The 21,680-nt window shown below is 42.4% G+C and overlaps 1 protein-coding gene across 1 annotated transcript; it reads right to left on the bottom strand.

The window, feature by feature from the left end:
- Window positions 1-18,032: 18,032 nt before the first annotated feature.
- foxp4 (forkhead box P4) lies at window positions 18,033-19,542 on the bottom strand. The gene is made up of 3 exons (XM_023996482.3): window positions 19,440-19,542; window positions 18,361-18,536; window positions 18,033-18,276 (listed from the first exon to the last, which is right to left on the bottom strand). The coding sequence occupies exons 1-3, from the start codon at window positions 19,482-19,484 to the stop codon at window positions 18,123-18,125; spliced, it is 375 nt and encodes a 124-aa protein (XP_023852250.1). The 5' UTR covers window positions 19,485-19,542; the 3' UTR covers window positions 18,033-18,122.
- Window positions 19,543-21,680: the final 2,138 nt, after the last annotated feature.

Below are 21,680 nucleotides of genomic sequence, written 5' to 3'. Positions count from 1 at the left end.
CTGTGTGACATTTGGGTGACATAGGGTGACATTTTGATAGCACAAAAAATGCTTCTTAAATGATCTTAATACCAATTGTACGTGGATGGAACACAGACCTGTGTGTGTATTAGTATGCACATAAATGTAAACACTGTATATATGAGTATTTAAATCATTGTGTCATTTGTATCTTTATTGGTTCGTTTGTGTGTTTCACAATTTTGGGCCTAACCACAGAGTGAGAGCCCAATAGGCCTCTTCTATTAGTTTAACCCAAACAAGCCTATCCAAAAAGAACCAAAAAGAACTGTCCTGTGTTGTTGTAGAGTGAGTCAACATACAGGACAGCAAAAACATTCTCTAGTACGCACACACACACACACACACACACACACACACACACACACACACACACACACACACACACACACACACACACACACACAACACACCACACACACACACAACACCACACACACACACACACACACACACACACACACACACACCACACACACACACACACAGCAACACACACACCACACACACAATGCAACACACAAGCATGCACACACACATATACACATATACACATACACAGAGAGAGGCAGAGAGAGGTCTCTGTACAGGATGAGCATGACTCAGAGGGTCTGTCTGGACCTCAGTGTTTCAGCGTTCCTCTCAGAGCTACAGCTAACAGCTAGCCTTGGCTCAGCTTTAGCCTCTTCCTCAAACACGCACGCCTGCACACACTCACATATACACCTACCACACACACCACACACAAGCCAATACGATTGCATAAATACATGCACGAATGTGTATGTCGATGATCATATACACATGCACACCAGTGACACACATACGCACAAATTCACAAATGTAGAGTATGCACACAGACGCACAAACTCTCTCACACGAAAGAACCCGGGTTGAGCTTGTACAGTATTTCTCTCCAGATGAGTAAGACATACAGTAGTTTAATATAAATGAGTAACACGTATACGCCAAACTCTAGTGTAGCAAGCCAAGAATAACGTCTCTGTGTGTTGCCCCTGGGTCGTTCCATGTCATTTCAGCAAGCCATGACACCCACCATCTCAGATTGTTCTGAAATGGTTTCTGCAGTTACAAACATAGAAGATTAGCATTCCTGCAACATTATTTTGTTGAAATATAATTTGATCTCTGAGATATTAAGCTAATTGATTGCACCCAAATTGGGCATTTTATTTGACAGGATTCATATAATATTCAATAAATATAGTACCCAACATCTGATTTGGACTAAACTTGTTTGTACCAATGGGAAAGACATGAGGAATCCCTTGAAAATAGTCCAAAGCCACCCACAGACCCATGTTCTCTATGTTCAAATATTTTTTTAAAAATATTTTTTATTTAACCATTATTTAACTAGGCAAGTCAGTTAAGAACAAATTCTTGTTTACAATGATGGCCTACCCCGACCAAACCCGGACGATGCTGGGCCAATTGTGCGCCTTGATTCAGCCTGGATTCGAACCAGGCACTGTAGTGACGCCTCTTGCACTGAGATGCAGTGCCTTTGACCGCTGCATAACTCGGGAGCATGTAATGTATTTCCAGTGAATTTGGTGATGGTTATTTTCCCCTCTTCAGAGAAATTAGTAATTGAAGTTGTTAGGTTTATGTCCCATTATACATCCTGATATTACCAAGTTCTGACCACTAGATGGTGCTGTTCCTGCTATTTGGTATCTTACTCATTGGTGGAAAACATTTGATGCAAATCAGATGTTGAGTACTATACAGTTCCTTCGGAAAGTATTTCACATTTTGTTACATTACAGCCTTATTCTTAAATTGATTAAATTGTTTTGTTCCTCATCAATCTACACACAATAGCCTATAATGATAAAGCAAAAACTGGTTTTCAGGAATGTTTGCTAATTTATAAAAAAAAACTGAAATATGACATTTACTTAAGTATTCAGACCCTTTACTTAGTACTTTGTTGAAGCACTGAGTAAACATTTCAGAACAATCAGAGATTGTTGTGCTTTTTAAGGTGGAACCTACACCATGGCTCACGTTGTGTACTGTACAGAGGTTCTGTTTAGTATGCATATGGTGGTAAAGTGTGTGTGTGTTTGTATGTGTGTGTGTGTGCGCGTTTTTAGTATGCGTATGGCGGGTCTCTTCCAAACCAAATGTCACAGGGATTTAAGCGTCAAGAACAAATTTCCTCCCTCGTGACTAACAGARCAGTTCACAAAAAGCACCAGATTAAATAAAGTTTAAACTTTCCAAAAACACTCAACGGTTTTAAATCTTTTCCCTGTGGCAACAGATCCACAGTGGAATGCTGAGGTTTAAAGATACGCTTTAGGGCATGTTTCAAACCCTGCGGAGAGGGAGAGGGGGAGAGAGATGGAGAAACTGAAAGAGGGGGAAGGTAGTGGAAGAAGGATGGAGAGAGGTAGGGAAGAAGAGAGGAAGAAAAGAGTAGGAAGAGAAGAGTAGAGAGATAGAGAGATTGAGAAAGAGAAAAGGGAATGAAACCTGATCTCTCTCAGCTGGGCTGGAATAACACACCTCCACCCAGTGGCAATCTGAGTCTGTCAGGGGTGAGGGAGTCCTGACACACACGCACACGCACACCCACGCAGACACACACAGATGCACACACACACGCGCGCACGCATGCATGCAAGCGCGAACACAGTATTTTGTCAGTGTATCTGGGGTGCGAGCAGCTTTTGACTAACACAGCATCTTTGGATCCACAATGAAACATTGTGACTAAAAGGAATCAGCTACTATATTTTAAAGGTCATCCTTGGACTTATGAGACCACATTTCATTGTTAAAATGTCCAGTGGGTAGTCAAATGGAAATGTTATGTTTTTTATATGGATTTGATATGTGATATTTAAAATACAGTAGTATTATGTGTTCATGACAATTTTCCTGAGAGCTTATCTCTCAACATTATATTCGCAGTGAAAATTCCAAAAACGAATGGCAGACTTTAAAACTTCTTGTCAATAGGGGGGCGCTGTTTTCACTTTGGAAAAAATCGTGCCCAAATGAAACGGCCTCGTACTCTTTTCTAGATCATACAATATGCATATTATTATTACTATTGGATAGAAAACACGCAGAAGTTTCTAAAACTGTTTGAATTATGTCTGTGAGTAAAACAGAACTCATTTTGCAGCAAACTTCCATGCAGGAAGTGAAAAATCTGAAAACGAGGCTCTGTTTCAGGGCCTGCCTATTCAATTGCCTTATATTTATCGATATGCATGCACTTCATACGCCTTCCACTAGATGTCAACAGGCAGTGGAAGGTAGAATGGGGTGTCTAGCTTGATCTGAGGTCGAACAAGAGCTTTTGGAGTGGCAGGTCAGGAATTTCCTTTGTCTACCAAGGCGCGCGAAGTACCTCAATATTGTCTTCTGATAAGCGTTCGGTTTACACGGCGAATATCTCCGGCTCTGATTTTATTTGATACATGTGATAATAACATCGTAACGTAGGTTTTTTCAACCAAGTTTTATCAGATTATTCAACGTTTATTGGGACTTTTGGAGTTTTCCGTTCTTTGCGTCGAGAGAAAATGGGAACGTTATCAACATTGGCTAGCATTGTGGCGCGAATTCGACAGAAGAAAAGGACATTCTAAAACCAAACAACGATTTATTCTGGACCAAGGACTCCTTGTACAAGATTCTGATGGAAGCTCAGCAAAAGTAAGAACAATTTATGATGTTATTTCGTATTTCTGTGGAAAATGTTGATTCCTATTCTCCGCCGTTTTGGCGAGCGCTGTCTCGCAATAACGCAAGCTGTTTGTTATGGTAAAGTTATTTTTWAAAATCTAACACGGCRGTTGCATTAAGAACCAGTGTATCTTTCATTTGCCATACAACAAGTATTTTTATGTAAAGTTTATGATGAGTTCTTTGGTCAGATTAGGTGAGTGTCCAAAATAGCTCCGGACATTCTGGGGAAATGTTGCTACATATTCACAATGTATAACCACRGTTTGCAGCTCTAAATATGCACATTTTCGAACAAAACATAAGTGTATTGTATAACCTGATGTTATAAGACTGTCATCTGATGAAGTTGTTCAAGGTTAGTGATTAATTTTATATCTTTTGCTGGTTTTTGCGATAGCTACCTTTTGCGGTGAATAAATGCATTTGTGTGTTTGGCTATTGTGGTAAGCTAATATAATTCTATATTGTGTTTTCGCTGTAAAACATTGGAAATATTGGCTGGATTCACAAGATGTTTATCTTTCATTTGCTGTACACCATGTATTTTTCATAAATGTTTTATGATGAGTATTTAGGTATTTCACGTTGCTCTCTGTAATTATTCTGGCTGCTTCGGTGCTATTTGTGATGGTAGCTGCAATGTAAAACTATGATTTATACCTCAAATATGCACATTTTCGAACAAAACATAAATGTATGTTATAAGACTGTCATCTGATGAAGTTGTTTCTTGGTTAGTGATTAATTTTATCTCTATTTGGTCGGTTTTGTGATAGCTACCTATGCGGTAGAAACATGGTGAAAATATGCGGTTGAGTCTTTGGCTATTGTGGTTAGCTAATAGAAATACATATTGTGTTTTCGCTGTAAAACATTTTAAAAATCGGAAATGATGGCTGGATTCACAAGATGTTTATCTTTCATTTGCTGTATTGGACTTGTGATTTCATGAAAATTATATTATATGATATCCCTGTCCCGTTAGGCTAGGCTATGCTAGTCAGCTTTTTTGATGAGGAGGATCCCGGATCCAAGAGAGAGAAGTGGTAGAGGTTAATCCTCGTTTGGGAGGGAAGTGTTCCACAGGAATAACTTTGTAAAATGTAAATATAAAGATTATTTATTCACCAAATTCTGTTAAAATTTTCAACATATTACTTTCATATAAATGTTTTATTCAAATGTTGAATTACTGCTGGCCAAGCTATGTTAGCTCATCGGATGTGATGGCTAGCTAGCAGGCAATCTCGTCTTCGTTTTCAGCTGTTCAGGGATGAACAACCAAACAAACTAATCATAAAATCAGCAGTGTCAATTGTGAATACCCAGACAGTTATCTAATCCTGAATTGGTGAACTTGCTAGCCAGCTAATGACAAATGTAGCAAATTTGCACATTACCAAAGGTTCAAGTCCTCAGTAACTTGAACCAGCACTGAAATTTAAACGGTGAGGTTCATTTCCCCCTCAACAATCTACACACAATACCCCATAATGACAAAGCAAAAAAACTTTTTGAAAACCCCCCAGAAATACAACATTTACATAAGTATTCAGACCCTTTACTCAGTACTTTGTTGAAGCACCTTTGGCAGCATTTACAGCCTCACGTCTTCTTGGGTATGACGCTCAAGCTTTGGCACACCGCTATTCTTCTCTGCAGATCCTCTCCTGCTCTGATGGGGAGTGTCGATGCACAGCTATTTTCAGATCTCTCCAGAGATGTTTGATCAGGTTCAAGTCCGGGCTCTGCCTCAAGAACATTCAGAGACTTGTCCCGTAGCCACTCCTGCGTTGTCTTGGCTATGTGCTTAGGGTCATTGTCCTGTTGGAAGGAGAACTTTTGTCCCAGTCTGAGGTCCTGAGCTCTCAGGAGCAGATTTTCATCAAGAATCTCTGTACTATGCTCCTTTCATCATTCCCCCGATCCTGACTAGTCTCCTAGTCCCTGCCGCTAAAAAACATCCCCACAGCATGATCCTGCTACCACCATGCTTCACCGTAGGGATGGTGTCAGGTGTCCTCCAAATATGATGCTTGGCATTCAGGCCAAAGAGTTCAATCTTGGTTTCATCAGACCAGAGAATTTTGTTTCTCATGGTCTGAGTCCTTTAGGTGCCTTCTGACAAATTCCAAGCGGGCTGTCATGTGGCTTTTACGGAGGAGTGGCTTCCATCTGGCCACTCTACCATCAAGGCCTGATTGGTGGAGTGCTGCAGAGATGGTTGTCCTTCTGGAAGGTTCTCCCATCTCCACAGAGGAACTCTGGAGCTCTGTCAGAGTGACCATCAGGTTCTTGGTCACATCCCTGACCAAAGCCCTTCTCCCCCGATTGCTCAGTGTGGCCGGGTGGCCAGCTCTAGGAAAAGTCTTGATTGTTCCAAACTTCTTCAATTTAAGAATGATGGAGGTCACTTTGTTCTTGGGGACCTTCAACGCTGCAGAAATTTTTTGGTACCCTTCCGCAGATCTGTGCCTCGACACAATCCTGTCTCGAAGCTCTACAAACAATTCCTTCGGCCTCATGGCTTGGTTTTTGCTCTAACATGCACTGCCAACTGTGAGACCTTATATATTCAGGTGTGTGCCTTTCCAAATCATGTCCAATCAATTGAATTTTGTCACAGGTGGACTCCAATCAAGTTGTAGAAACTTCTCAAGGAAAATCATTAGAAAAAAGATGCACCTGAGCTCAATTGAGTCTCATAGCAAAGGTTCTGAATACTTATTTTAAAGTATAACTTTAAAATGTATATAAACAAAGTGCATATAAATGTAACAATTCAAAAGGAATACAATCTGAACAACATAATAATAGAATATTGCACCATATCACAGAAAAATAAATAACAATGTGCAAAACTGCAGCATCCCACTTAAAACATTAAACTGGTCCCTCTTTCTCTCTTCTTTATTGCCATGTTATGACCAGCAGCACACAGTAATGCTGACCATATTTCGCTTTTATGAGAGATTTGCATTCAGAAATGCAAGCTGCCTCACTTTCGAGGGGCTGATGCGGTTTCTTCTCTCAGTAATTATTTGTCCCGTTTTCGAGAGGACCCTCATGAGGGTACGGATGTGGCCACTATGCAGTCTCCCTGTCATGACTTTAGTAAGCCATGGGTAGACAGAGGCCTTGTTCTTCCACCAGTTCAGAGGTGCTCCTCCAAATAGGATTGGACCTCCATTATGGCATCTGCTGAGGGATTCCTTCGTGCTGCATCCCCAGTTGCTCTCTCCTCAAACAGCATCCAAACAGCAGATGTTTGTGGCACTACAACTGGTGCTTCTGCTCCATCTGATCCCTCTTCTTCCTGTTGCCCTGGTGTCTGAGCCAGCTGACTGCTGGGGCTGTCCCTCCCTGCTGCTGAGGTTATTCTTTAAGAGCCTCATCAATCGCTCTGGCATCACTGAAGGCTAACTTCTTAAACCTGGGGTCAAGTGCAGCGGTTTCTGATAGCACGTGATTATATTCCATTCTGTGGAACTTTCTGTCCATTGATTAACATAGGGTGTCCATCAACTCTGTCACATGTCCTGTGGTTACATTTACTTCTCTCTGGCGGCTGGCTGTGATTCGCTGCAGACCTTTACACAGGAGTATAATTTTTGAGGCTGTCACATAGCTGAAAAGAGAGAACAGTAACTTATTAGTTCAGGTTCATGTTTTGTCTACTGATACTACATTCTCATCTACTGCTCATATACATATATAATACTGGATTAAATAATGATGTAGTAATACCTGCTTACTGTACCTCTCTCCACTGATCTCCACAGTGACCTGCTCAAAGGGTTCCAGGACTCTGCACACCTCCTCCATCACCTCCCATTCCTCTTGGGTCAGAACATCAACAGGTGCATTGACAATGTCCCGGGTAGAGATGATGGCATCCTTTGACTCAAGAAACCGCTTCAACATATAAAATGTTGAATTCCACCTTGTAGTGCAGTCTTGTTTAGGCCTCAGCTCAGGCATCCCCATCTGGCGTTGTGTAGACTTGAGTTTTTCAGCACCTGCTGTGCTCCTATGGAAGTATTCCACAGCTGCTTTCACTTTGTCCACAGTGGGCTTCTTCACCTTCAGAGCATCTCTTACAATCAGGTTGATTGTGTGGGCAAGACATGGATGATGGGCCCATTTAAAAATGTTCATGGCTTTGGTTGTGTTAGCTGCATTGTCGCTAACACAACATACCACTTTTCCATCTACTTGCCATTCTCTGGCCACTCTCAACAGTTCCTCTGCCAAGTTCTCTGAGGTGTGTCTGTCGCTGAACTCAAAGCATTCCAGAAGACAGCTAGACATCGAAAAATATTCAATGAAGTGACAGGTAACCGACATGTAAGAAGTGGTTACTCTTGATGTCCAGCAGTCAGTGGTAAGGCAAACTGCAGTAGCTTTTTGGACTCTTTCCCGCACTGAAGCCTGTGTGCTCTCGTACATTTGTGGAATAAGTGATTTTGAAAGGGTTTTCCGGCTTGGAATTGTGTACATTGGATATAGACTATTGCTATAATTCCTAAAACCTCTGTCCTCCACGATCGAAAATGGCTGGAAATCGGTGGCAATCATTTTAGTCAATGCAATATCAATTTGGCCTTGTTTTGCTACAGACATAGACTTTGGCATAAACTGGTCCATAGAAGACTGCGTAGCTGTGGGTACAGAGTAGGCCTACTTGACTGAGTGGATATATCTCCACGTGTGGAGGTTCTGGCTCCACCACTATCACTAGCAGGCCCGCTAGTTTCTCGAAGCTCCGCTTCAGCTAGCTTCACAGTTGGGGGTACAGTTCGCATATGCCGGTGTAGGATGTGCATAGGACCGGCTTTATATGAGATTTTGATTTGGCAAATTCTACACTGCTCTAACATTGTCTACATTATTAAAATGCATCCAAATACTACTGTGCTTCCGACTCATTTTCCAGCTGTTGTTTTCACAGCTGTCCTTCCTCTCTCTCCTCGGCTGTTCAGTGTGTGACTGTGAGTGAGTTGGCTCGGCCCTCCCTCACGCATCTTTGGTTCATAGGTTGACAATGAGTGTCTGATTGACAGGAACAACAGGTGAGGCTGTTAGTCTGAGCAGACAGTCAGAACGAATGTGTGTGCGCTTGAGCATTTAGGCCTATATTATTTTATTTTTCGTTATTTGAATGAGTTCATTCTATTAATTTAAATCTTTTGATTATTCATATCTTAATTTTTTAAATATTTGTATAAATAGATTAGGCTCTTCTGATAAGCGAGCCGGCTCCCAACGTTCACCTACAAGAGCCGGCTCATATACGAACAGGTGTTACCTAAACCACTTATCTAACTTTAATTATATATATTTTTTGGATAATGCACTTAAAAAATCACAGTGCAAGACATTTATAAAGAAAGAAAAAAAGAAAAAAGAAAATAACTATTCAACAAAGATACCTGCAGCACTTAATATGATAAATACATACACTTCAGCATTAGCAATACAGTATAGGAATCCAAGCTGGAAGCTTTACAAAAACTAAATTAACAAAAGAGAAAATCAAAAAGAAATAATGGTAAAGAATGCCCTCGAGAGCTAAGCCAAGCGTTAATATACAATAATACACCATAACAGCCAAACCGGAGAAGGAACAGAAGTGTCTATGGCGATCTGTCAACATCATCAACGAATGTCAATCTACATCTTGATAAAACAGCTTGGCTTACAGGTGTACCTTAAAGGATGAGAATTCAAACATCATTTATTTACTGAATGCAGCAGTGCCTCTTTCGTGAGAGTTTGAATCATAACAATAATAATAGTAGTAATCATTCATTCCTTTGTAAGCTGTTATTATTGTCCGTCTCCCAGCAAGTGAGGGTGTACACTAAGCTCTGTTTGTATTTGGACAGTATCTTTAGTTACCCATTTTGGAAACACACCCAAGGTCTCCACCCAATGGTTTTCACCAATCCAAACCTGGTCAAATCAGTGATTACCTCAAGGAATGAAGGAGTGAAGGAAGTATTTCTACAGTATAATATGTGAACAGACCCTGTGTGTCCTTTTTATTAACCTTTATTTAACTAGGCAAGTCAGTTAAGAACAAATTATTATTTTCAGTGTTCCCACTGTTCCTAGGCCATCATTGAAAATAAGAATTTGTTCTTAACTGACTTGTTCAGGGGCAGAATGACAGATTTTTATCTTGTCAGCTCAGGGATTTGATCTTGCAACCTTTCAGTTACTAGTCTGACACTCTAACCACTAGGCTACCTGCCGCCCTTCAGGCTGTGTCTAGTTGAAAGGAAGGAATCATGTCTACAGTATGTAAACAGGCTCTGTGTCCTCCAGGCTATGTATTGAAGCTGTTGCTTCTGTTGTCTGGTTTGTTTACCCCTCCTGGTGGCCACACACTGTATCACAGCAACTGCAGCTGACCCGCTCACTCCAGGTAGAAATCACCCATAGGCACAGCTCTAGGATCAGCTGTCCCTCCCGAATCCCTGACCTTTAACGGAGGTGAAACACAAAACAGGGTAAGGGCAGAGAGAAGGCTGAGGATTTACTCACTGTTATCACTGTGATGTTAGAGAATGCAGACATAACATGAATTAATGAGCACTAGGAAAAAACAGGGTGAGCACTACAACAGAGGAAAAAACAGGGTGAGCACTACACCAGGGTGAGCACTACAACAGAGGAAAAAACAGGGTGAGCACTACAACAGAGGAAAAAACAGGGTGAGCACTACAACACAGGAAAAAACAGGGTGAGCACTACAACAGAGGAGCATAAACAGGGTGAGCACTACAACAACGGAAAGAAACAGGGTGAGCACTACAAACAGGAAAAAACAGGGTGAGCACTACACAGAGGAAAAAACAGGGTGAGCACTAACAACAACAGGGTGAGCACTACAACAGAGGAAAAACAGGGTGAGCACTACAACACAGGATAAAACAGGGTGAGCACTACAACAAAGGAAAAAACAGGGTGAGCACTACAACACAGGAAAAAACAGGGTGAGCACTACCAAACACAGGAAAAAACAGGGTGCGCACTACAACACAGGAAAAAACAGGGTGAGCACTACAAACACAGGAAAAAACAGGAGTGAGCACTACAACACAGGAAAACAAGGGTGAGCACTACAACACAGGAAAAAACAGGGTGAGCACTACAACACAGGAAAAAACAGGGTGAGCACTACAACAGAGGAAAAACAGGGTGAGCACTAACAACACAGGGAAAAAACAAGGTGAGCACTACAACACAGGAAAAAACAGGGTGAGCACTACAACACAGGAAAAAACAGGGTGAGCACTCAAACACAGAAAAAAACAGGGTGAGCACAAACACAGGAAAAAACAGGGTGAGCACTACAACAGAGGAAAAAATTATGGGTGAGCACTACAAAACAGGAAAAAACTGGGTGAGCACTACCAGACAGGAAAAAACAGGGTGAGCAACTACAACACAGGAAAAAACAGGGTGAGCACTATGTCACGCAGTCAAAGTGGTGAATATGATTTGAGAAATGTCATCAGCTAAATGGAGATGGCGAGACTGGTAGAGGATGGAATGTCTCTCACCAGACACACTCCATACTCTACTAGTCCAGATGTTTCCCTGACTCACACACCACACACACATTGGGACCCCTGCTCCCACACTCTCTCCCTTTCCTCCAATTGGGCTGGACTGATGAGTGAGTCCACCTACAGTATGTGCTGTGGTGTGTGTGTGTATTGTGGGAGTGTATATTTTGGGTGAGGGTGTATTGTGAGTGTGTATTGTGCATGTGTATTGTGTGAGTGTGTATTGTGTGTGAGTGTGTAATTGTGTGTGGGTGTGGGTATTGCGTGTGTGAGTGTGTATTGTGTGGGTGTGTATTGTGTGAGTGGTATTGTGTTGAGTGTGTATTGTGTGAGTGGTGTATTGTGTGAGTGTGTATTGTGTGAGTGTGTATGTGTGGGTGTGTATTGTGTGAGTTGTATTGTGTTAGTGTGTATGTGTGTGGTGGTATTGTGTGTGGGTGTGGGTATTGCGGTGGTGAGTGTGTATTATGTGGGTGTGTATTGTGTGAGTGTGATTGTGTGTACATGTGTGTATTGTGTGTGTGTGTATTGTATGAGTGTGTATTGTGTGTGTGTTTGGTGTGGTGTGTATTGTGTGTGTGTGTGTGTATTGTGTGAGTGTGCTCCTTGCCAGGAGTCTGTTTGTTCTGAGGCCTCGCCTGTCTGCCGTCTTATTCAAAGCACATTTCCTTCCTCGCTCTCTCTCTCTGACACACACAATGGAGCTCTTTCTAAGTCTCAGGAGGAAGGGGTGAAACATTGGTGAGCTGGGGAGAAAGGTGGGGAAGTGGGAGAGTAGGGCCAGGGAATAGTGGATACAGCTATGGTGTGGGGCAGGTGTAATGAGGCACTTGACTGCACTACGGAACCATCCCTTTACCTCTAGGAATAGCGTGCGTTGAGTAAACACAGTGGCACATCTGGACAGATAAAGAACATCACGCTGACACAGTCAGACAGTGTAATAAGTATTTTATTGCATTTTATAATGCCATTGTCAATAATTAGTACAGATTACATGCAACTAGACCTACTGTACAGGTTGTTTATATTGTCTGCATGGACAGACACAAGAAGATTCAGGTTACAAATACACAGATATATGTGTGTTTTATACAGCATGAGGAAAAGGGCAGTGACTGGCATTACATGGCCACCCAGGGAAGGGGGAAAGGGCAAAGGTCTCGGTGGCAAAGTCACCTTTTTTTAAACCTCTTTTAGACCATCTTAAAAACCACCGCCTGCTCCAACTTTACCCATTCCCCTGGGTCACACTTTCAAAAAATGAACAAACAGAACAAAATAAAAAGATAAAAGAGAGGTAAACAGAAACTGAAACGAAGTAATGTTACAGAGTCACTGCTGAAAATGTACACACATTCCTAAGATACAACCAGAGGACAGCTGAAGTGGTAGTTCCATTTTTGGGGGGGGCTGTGAAGTTCATAATAACATGGGCAACTGTCCTTTAAGTTCCCTTTTCCTCAACATGACACCTAAGAGCTGTCCAATCATAGAGCAGGGGCGGGGCCAATGAGGTCCCTGGAGTCACTAATGATCCAATAGGAAGAGTGCTCGTCCAAGAGATGATAGCGATGGTGATAGCGAAGAATGGTTTGAGGTATGGGAAGTAGCTTGTGATAGATTAGTGCCTAGGGTTGGTTTGGTTATAGTTGTGGTGGTCTGTTAGCTTGTAAGCCATGGCCACTCACAACACCTTTGGTTAGGATTCTAATTGGACAAATGCCATCAGGTGTTTGATTGAGGGCCACGCCCAGTTGTCCTATTGAGTGATTGACCGCTGTAAGTTAAAGGTCATCAGAGGAATGACTGTGGTCAGGGGTCAGGGGTCAGAGGACACATAAAGGACCCACAACATCACCTTTACATTGCTCCATCTTTAAATGCAAGAGAGGGGCTACATATTTTCTTCATTATTTTCCTCTTTCTCAATTTTTTTCTGAGGTTTTGGTCCTGTCTTAGAGAAAAGTCCTTCTGAGGTATCATCAATACATAATGAAGTCAACTTTTTGTTTTACTCTTGTTTTTCTTTTTCTTTCCTTAAAAATGCAGTACAGAGACAAAAGGTATCAAAATAGACCTAGCTAAGATAAATATACAAACAGCTGTTACCTAAACCACTTATCTAACTTTAATTATTTTATTTTTTAGAGATAATACACTTAAAAAATCATCGTCCCAGACGTTTTATGAAGAAAACAAAAAAAGAAAGGAATAACTATTCAACAAAGATACCTGCAGCACTTAATATGATAAATACATACACTTCAGCATTAGCAATACAGTATAGGAATCCAAGCTGGAAGCTTTATAAAAACTAAATCAACAAAAGAGAAAATCAAAAAGAAATAATGGTAAAGAATGCCCTCGAGAGCTAAGCCAAGCGTTAATATACAATAATACACCATAACAGCCAAACCGGAGAAGGAACAGAAGTGTCTATGGCGATCTGTCAACATCATCAACGAATGTCAATCTACATCTTGATAAAACAGCTTGGCTTACAGGTGTACCTTAAAGGATGAGAATTCAAACATCATTTATTTACTGAATGCAGCAGTGCCTCTTTCGTGAGAGTTTGGATCATAACAATAATAATAGTAGTAATCATTCATTCCTTTGTAAGCTGTTATTATTGTCCGTCTCCCAGCAAGCTCTGTGTTTGTCTTTGGATAGTATATTTAGTTACTCAGAGCCTCTCCTCAGCTGTCTGAACCAAGGGGCCAACAGGGGCCCGGCTCCTAGTGACAGGGGCCACTATTCACCGTGAAGGGCCAGCTCCATGTCACAGGGCTTTAATTCCCAGCTCTGAGGCTTATTGACTGATACTAAGGGCCCTTTCGACTGAACACTGACTACAGCCTGTGAGTGTGTGTGGGTGTGTTTCCTTTATCGCTGCCATCTTAAAGCTGTTCTCTCCATTCATGTGTAGTGCGGGCCACTGGCGTGTGGCGGGCACTACTGTGTGTGGGCCCAATGGCGGGTGCAGGGCACTACTGTGTGTGGGCCCAATGGCGGGTGCAGGGCACTCATACATTCTGCCCATCATCACTCCTGACAACCAGCTTCCTGCCCCATTGAGTCGCAGCTAACGACCGGACTATCATTGGCTGCCGGCAAAGCCGGCTCATAAATATGCGTGCATACAATTAGAGCACCCAGTTAAGAGGCTGTTCACGGTGTTTTATGATAATGGACAGTACAGAGAGAGCCAATAATACACAGCTGAGAGTAGACCTTTTAAACATGGTGACCACTTCACTCTTCACTCTTAGGAGAACGCACCGGTTCTCTGTGGTTTTAGGAGAGGTAGTCATCTTTAACGGGGTGTAATGTTGTTGTAACGTCTCTTTGTTTTTGCGCTCACGCTCATGAATTTGGAGTTCAGATAACCAGACAAGCTTTTTCAGCCCCACTTAATGTGTATTAACAGTAAGCTGTGTTTTGGTATATTTCACTATTATTATTGAGGAAGAATTAAAAAAAAAAAAAAAAAATCTGGTCTCCAGTCTCCCATTGGCTTTTATTGTGAACCATTTTGAAAAGGAGGTAGTGTTATTTTTGGTTTTTACTCTCGGTGTCCCTCTCCCACTTTGTTTGTTATAAATCAGTCTGATGACGTGAAGCATCATAACGCTACTTATACAGGAAACAGTGCTGTTTTACACAGGAAGTCAATACAAAGACTCCTTTATTAAAAAACAAAAGAAAATGGTGCAAGAGTTGATTTGACAAAACTGTTCCCAAATTTTGTTTTAGAAAAAATACATAAGTTGACATGTCCCTTGGTGTGTTCCTTTCACATCGGTATGATTTTGTAATTTGTCAGTTGTTCTCTCTTTGCTGTAAATATCACAAATGGTCATAATGGTATGTCTGTTCTGAAAAACCCTCTGTTTGTCTACTGATGTGATGTTTGGAATGACAGCCAGCTTCAAACAGTCTCTATCACAACTACTCACAGACTGGGGATATCAACGTGTTTCTATAGCAATGTGAGAGCATGAAGACAATATAAGAGCGAAACATTATCATTTTGTTCCTATTTATTATAACACCTGTCCTTTTTGGTATTTGTTAAACTGTTGTGTCTGCTAGAGTATACTGTAGGTGAGGAGTAAACAAAGTACATTAAGTAAACTGTTCACTGCTAGACAATGGGACTTTTGGTCCTTTTCAATCAAACCGGGAGCTGGGTCAAAATATGACATTCTCCTGCATAGCACAAAGGGATGTTTGAATGTATAGAGTTTCACAATGAAAATATTGTTTTGGTTGAGGAAATTAATCAAAACATGCATTATTACAGTGCAATAACAATGTATTTTTTGTTTTTAACTGTATCCCAGTTAATGGACAACTGACAACAGCCCACTTCTTTTTTTGCTGGCTTCTAGTGTCACATAAAGGTATATAAATGTTGTGTTCAAGTGCCTAATGAGGGTAAGATAATTATTTGTCATCTTTAACCCTGAATCCCATCTTAGGCTTGCCTACAGCAGAGCCTGTCATAGGGTTGTGTTTGAAACACAGGTAGCCTGAGCATGGAGAGATAGAGATTTAAATCCTAAGTGCTTTCTTTATTTATCTAAGGAACTGCAAAAGGGTTGTTTGTTAATACTGTTTTTGGCCTTCAACCATAGCATGCCTAATGTTAGTCGTCATTTGCACCAGTTAAACACATGTAAAAAGATTTTAACATCACCAAATTCTATTTAGCATTTTATACTTTGGTTTTTGGAATGGTCAGTACTGTCATGAACAAATTCAACGTAAGAGTTACGATAATACAATAATAATTTAAATGTCAATGTTTATTGTCTTATGGCCAGTTCTTTAGAGGAAAAACTCAAAAGGGGAAATAAACTACAGGGTTTTTGGTTTTCTACACATTTCTTTGGTTACCTGTAACAAAAATAAAATGGGAGAAAAAGCAGAAAATACATAAAAATAATGTGTTTAAATTTGGTATGGCACTGCAGAGAAGGTAATGCTTTTACGCTCACTGAAAACAAAAGATTTTAAATCTCACGTGCTATTCCTTTGAGTTCAACTCACACAGTGAATTGCAGACAGCTTCTATACAGTAACTATAGTAACAATAGAACTTTGAAATGAAACTGAGCAGAGTTGCCACGTTTTGGTGTCCCACACAAAGAATTCCCCCTTACTTCTTTAACATTTTGCACACACTTCCGGGCGGAAATTTGTGGGATGAGGTATTCTCTGACTGCCATAATATATTTTTTCAAGCATTGCTTTGTATCACAGCTGATGTTTCTCAACTAACTACGAGAAGATAAAATAATAAGGAATGAAAGTTAGTTAAAAAGGAATAATACAAATGGATGATAATGTTGGGATTATTGGTGAGTGTTCTCAGGAGCTGAGGCCTTCGATCCTAAGTGCTATTCTCAATCTCCTGCCATCTAAACTGGCAAACCCAGACACACAGAAAGGTATTCATGGTGGGCTGGGTTATGGGGAATTTTGGGACAATACTGCACTTTCTTTGCCACCAATACTAGTTTGGAATGGTGTGAACAAGCAGAGTTAATAAAAACTAAAAACTAAAGAAAGAAAGCATTTTTACAAAATACACTTTGAAACAGAATTATATCACCATGGAAATATGAATCCTAAAAATTTAATGATAACATCAAAGAAAGAAGGAAGTGAAAAAGCTACCACTTTTTGGATATAAAATGTTTTGTATTCCATAATCATAAACTATTTTAGTCAGATATCTCTGTGTGGATGATCTTTCCTTCCTCCCTCTCTTTTTCTCTCTCTCTCAGGATGACCTGTCCCCATCACTCTATCACTCATGAAGGAGGAGTAAAGCACCAAAGGGTCTTTTTGGGGGGTAAATAATGTCTTCTTTTTTTGTTTGTCATAATGAGTAAAGAGAGTCTTGTCTGGCTTGGGCAGAGAATGGCTAGAGAGTGGGCATAGGGCAGAGAATGGCTAGAGAGTGGGCATAGGGCAGAGAATGGCTAGAGAGTGGGCATAGGGCAGAGAATGGCTAGAGAGTGGGCATAGGGCAGAATCCTGCAATCCAGTCTCAGTCCTACCTATGGATCACTGACTGGTTTGTACGCTTGGTTTCTGATGTGTGAGCAGGTGGGGTAATCTTTGAGAAAACCACTGTCCTTCCTTCCATCTCAAAGCCCAGCAGTTCTTTCAGGCAAAATAAGAAAAGAAAAAGGAACTAACATGACCGGAGAAGAGGAGGAGAGTTATACACCTCCTGGTGACTGTTCCAAACAATATATACACATGATCTGATGTGTGTGTATCTCCACACTCTCTCTCACACACCTGTATGTATATTGAAGTGGTGTGGAAATCAGACTACCACCACTAAAGGACTGTAGGGTGGGTAGACCATCTGTGTGAATCAACAGGGAGAGGAGAGAGGAGAAAGGAGAGGGGACCCTCCCTCAATATCACCACTGAGAGCTGTCTCTCTGACAATACGCTGCTCATCGGGTGAGGGAGGAGGGGTGAGGAGGAGGGGGTGAGGAGGAGGGGTGAGGAGGAGGGGGTGAGGTGGGTGAAAATGTGTGGGAATAAAGCAATGCTCCAGAGTGTTATTTTTGCGTCGGTATGTAACGGAGGTCTAACCCTGTTTGTCAATGTTGTTGGTTTCTTGCTTTATAAAAATTATGATCTTTATCTTTTTTTTAAATCTCTATCTTCTTTTTTATGTGGTCATCATTTCGCTTCACTCCAAATGAGCGGGCGGGATTAAACCTCAAAGTCCCGTCCACTGGTTCAACTCATCCAATCCTACTCCAGCTCCTCGGTGGGAAGCTCATCATCCAAATCGCGGTCATCGCGATCGCTAGGAAATGCCATGTTCTGAGTGACAGTTGCCATGAGCGACATGGAGCGGCTGTCCTCCTCGATCTCAGTGGGCTCCTCCTTCACATGGACCTGGTGTCTGAAAGGCAGAGGGACGCGTTAGAGAAAGACAGAGAAAGAGAGAGGGAGTGTGTTTGTTAGAGAGTTTGTGTGTGTGTCTTACCCATACTGCTGTGGGCTGAGTGTAGGGCTGCAGCTGCCGTTGCTGTTGACCTGTTCCACAGTGGAGCTGACGTCATTGTGACCCATCCCGTGTAGCATGTTGAGGCTGGCGGCAGATGAGGGGTTAACCAGGCCCTGGCTGTTCAGTAGAGTTAAACTGCTCTCCGCAAGGGCTGCCTATTACACACACACAGGAACACACAGATTTACATTAAAAGACACTCACATACATCACAATTGACTTCAAGTACTTATGGATCCACAAATAAACTTTGTGAGCAAGAAGAACCCATGTATGTATTCAGTAACACAGATGCTTTGACTGGTTAGTCCTGTTGAGTACTTGCTGAGCATTTCGCTGCACCGTTTTAACCTGCTGTAAACTGAGTATGTGACGAATAAACGTTGATTTGATAATCAGTAATGCTGAAGACTAAACCAGTGTTGCCTGGATGACTAACTCTTCAGGATTACCACATACAACCACTAGGGGGCTCTTGCACACTACACTTCACTGCTCAAGGGTTTAGTGGCGTGTGTGTGTGTGTGTGTGTGTGTGTGTGTGTGTGTGTGGTGGGGAGCGGGTGGGTTAGAGGGTAGAGAGAGAAAGAGAGTGAAAGTGAGAGAGCATTCATTGCTGGTTGGTTTGCCCAGGGAGTGTGTGCATGTGATAGGAGTGACTGAAATTGATTTTATAGGACAGGCACAAATTTCATGCAGTGACCTTAATTGACAAATACTTGATGCTATAAGTCATCTGAGTCATAGTCGGATGGAGTAAGGTGTATGTGCACAGTGGTTCTTCCTTTAAAAGTTTGGAGCTTATGCCGCGACTGTTTGTGGTAGATGGTGGCAGATTGTGGTAAATTGCGTCATTCTGGCAACAATGGCTGACACTTAAATAACGTGCCACAGAATTCTGCGGCACCCCGCCAGCTGTGCTGCAGTATGCCGCAACTTTTAAAGGAAGAACCACTGTACGTCTGTGTGTGTGTGTGGGGAGAAGTGTTCTGGACGTGTGCACGTGACACTATCTAGCCTAACTTGCTAACTAGTGTGTGTGTAGGTGTGTACACTAACCTGGTAGCTGGCGTTTAGGGAACCGAAGCCCAGGCCTGAAATCATATTCTTCACCAGAGTAGGACTCCTAGAGAGAGAAAGGAGATTAGAATTAAACACATCTCACATATACTGGATAGATGCAGTGAAATGTGTTGTTTTTACAGGGTCAGCCACGGAGCAGCACGAAGCCTAGCGGTTATTAAGAGCGTTGGGCCAGTAACCGAAAGGTTTTTCACCTTGTTGGTTAAGGTATTCGAACCAGCGACCTTTCAGTTACTGGCCCAACACTCTAACCGCTAGGCTACCTGCTGCCCACATATTGAGTGCATGTGTGTAAAGGAGCAGCTGCAGCCAAAAACAACTTACAAATGTAACAAATGCACCCGCTACACACACAAGCATACACACATACTGTAAACAGATGCTGTTAACACACACACAACAGCAGTTCCCAGTCTCTGATATCTGCTGTGCAGGCATGTGTGTGTGTTTGATTGTGTAATATGGCCTGATTTCTCTGGCAGTTGGAAAGAAAATCTTTTTACACATGCTAACAAGCCTCTGTCTTCCGTGTGTGAAGATTTGTTTACACACGCTTCACACTAACAAATCTCTCTCCACCCTGCATCATAGACAGCAGCACAGTAATGGTGTCGACAAATACGTAGAATGGGAAACACACACATGCACACATTTAGACATGAAACACACACATGCACACATTTAGATATGAAACACACACATGCACACATTTAGATATGAAACACACACATGCACAAAAGAGAGGATTTTAAGTGTGTGTGTCTTCTGGCCATGCTCCTGTCTGTTTAGTGTGTGTGTCTCTGTCATGCTCCTGTGCAGGAGCCATTAGTTGACTTCTTGGTCTGAACATGTTTCTGTCATATTTGATTCTGTTCAGAACAACTTCAAATAACCGTTACAAGGTTCTCTTCTTTTCAGGCAGGCTCTCTACATGCTTATGAAAGCAAATGATCTCCTTCTTTCTCCCTCTGTGTCTCTATCTCCCTCTCTCGTCTCTCTCTCCCTCTGTGTCTCTATCTCCCTCTCTCATCTTCTCCCTCTGTGTCTCTATCTCCCTCTCGTCTCTCTCCCTTCTGTGTCTCTATCTCCCTCTCTCGTCTCTCTCTCCCTCTGTTGTCTCTATCTCCCTCTCTCGTCTCTCTCCCTCTGTGGTCTCTATCTCCCTCTCTCGTCTCTCTCTCCCTCTGTGTCTATCTCCCTCTCTCATCTCTCTCCCTGTGTCTCTATCTCCCTCTCTCGTCTCTCTCCCTCTGTTCTATCTTTCTCTCGTCTCTCTCTCCTCTGTGTCTCTATCTCTCTCTCGTCTCTCTCTCCCTCTGTGTCTCTACTCCCTCCCTCTCTCGTCTCTCTCTCCCCTGTGTCTCTATCTCCCTCCTCGTCGTCTCTCTCCTCTGTGTCTCTATCTCCCTCTCTCGTTCTCTCTCCCTCTGTGTCTCTATCTCCCTCTCTCGTCTCTCTCTCCTCTGTGTCTCTATCTCCCTCTCGTCGTCTCTCTCTTCCTTCTGTGTCTCTATCTCCCTCTCTCTCTCTCTCTCCCTCTGTGTCTCTATCTCCCTCTCTCGTCCTCTCTCTGTTCTCTTCTCCCTCTCTCGTCTCTCTCTCCCTCTGTGTCTCTATCTCCCTCTCTCTCTCTCTCTCCCTCTGTGTCTCTATCTCCCTCTCTCGTCTCTCTCCCCTCTGTGTCTCTATCTCCTCTCCTCTGCTCTCTCTCCCTCTGTGTCTCTATCTCCCTCTCTCGTCTCTCTCCCTCTGTGTCTCTATCTCCCTCTCTCGTCTCTCTCTCCCTCTGTGTCTTCTATCCTCTCTCGTCTCTCTCTCCCTCTGTGTCTCTATCTCCCTCCCTCTCTCGTCTCTCTCCCTCTGTGTCTCTATCTCCTCTCTGCGTCTCTCTCCCTCTGTGTCTCTATCTCCCTCTCTCGTCTCTCTCCTCTGTGTCTCTATCTCCCTCTCTCGTCTCTCTCTCCCTCTGTGTCTCTATCTCCTCTCTCTCGTCTCCTCCTCCCCTGTGTCTCTATCTCCTCTCTCGTCTCTCTCCCTCTGTGTCTCTATTCCCTCTCTCGTCTTCTCTCCCTTGTGTCTCATCTCCTCTCTGTCTCTCCCTCCTTTCCCTCCATTCAGAATGCTGTGCGCCACAACCTGAGTCTGCATAAGTGTTTTTGTGAGGGGAGAACGTGAAGGGGGCCGTGTGGACAGTGGACGAAGTGGAATACCAAAAGA

This window comes from Salvelinus sp. IW2-2015, linkage group LG11 (genome assembly GCF_002910315.2).
Source record: "Salvelinus sp. IW2-2015 linkage group LG11, ASM291031v2, whole genome shotgun sequence".
In the NCBI taxonomy this organism is placed as follows: Eukaryota; Metazoa; Chordata; class Actinopteri; order Salmoniformes; family Salmonidae; genus Salvelinus; species Salvelinus sp. IW2-2015.
Note: the sequence above shows the minus strand (reverse complement) of the source record. Positions and strands in the feature narration are given on the sequence as shown.

Coding starts and splice junctions, on each gene's coding strand:
- foxp4 (XM_023996482.3), bottom strand. CDS start 19,484: ATGATTTCAGGCCTGGGCTTCGGTTCCCTAAACGCCAGCTACCAG. Junction 18,537..19,439: donor CCCTAAACGCCAGCTACCAG/GTTAGTGTACAC, acceptor TGTGTGTAATAG/GCAGCCCTTGCGGAGAGCAG. Junction 18,277..18,360: donor CTCAGCCCACAGCAGTATGG/GTAAGACACACA, acceptor TCTGCCTTTCAG/ACACCAGGTCCATGTGAAGG.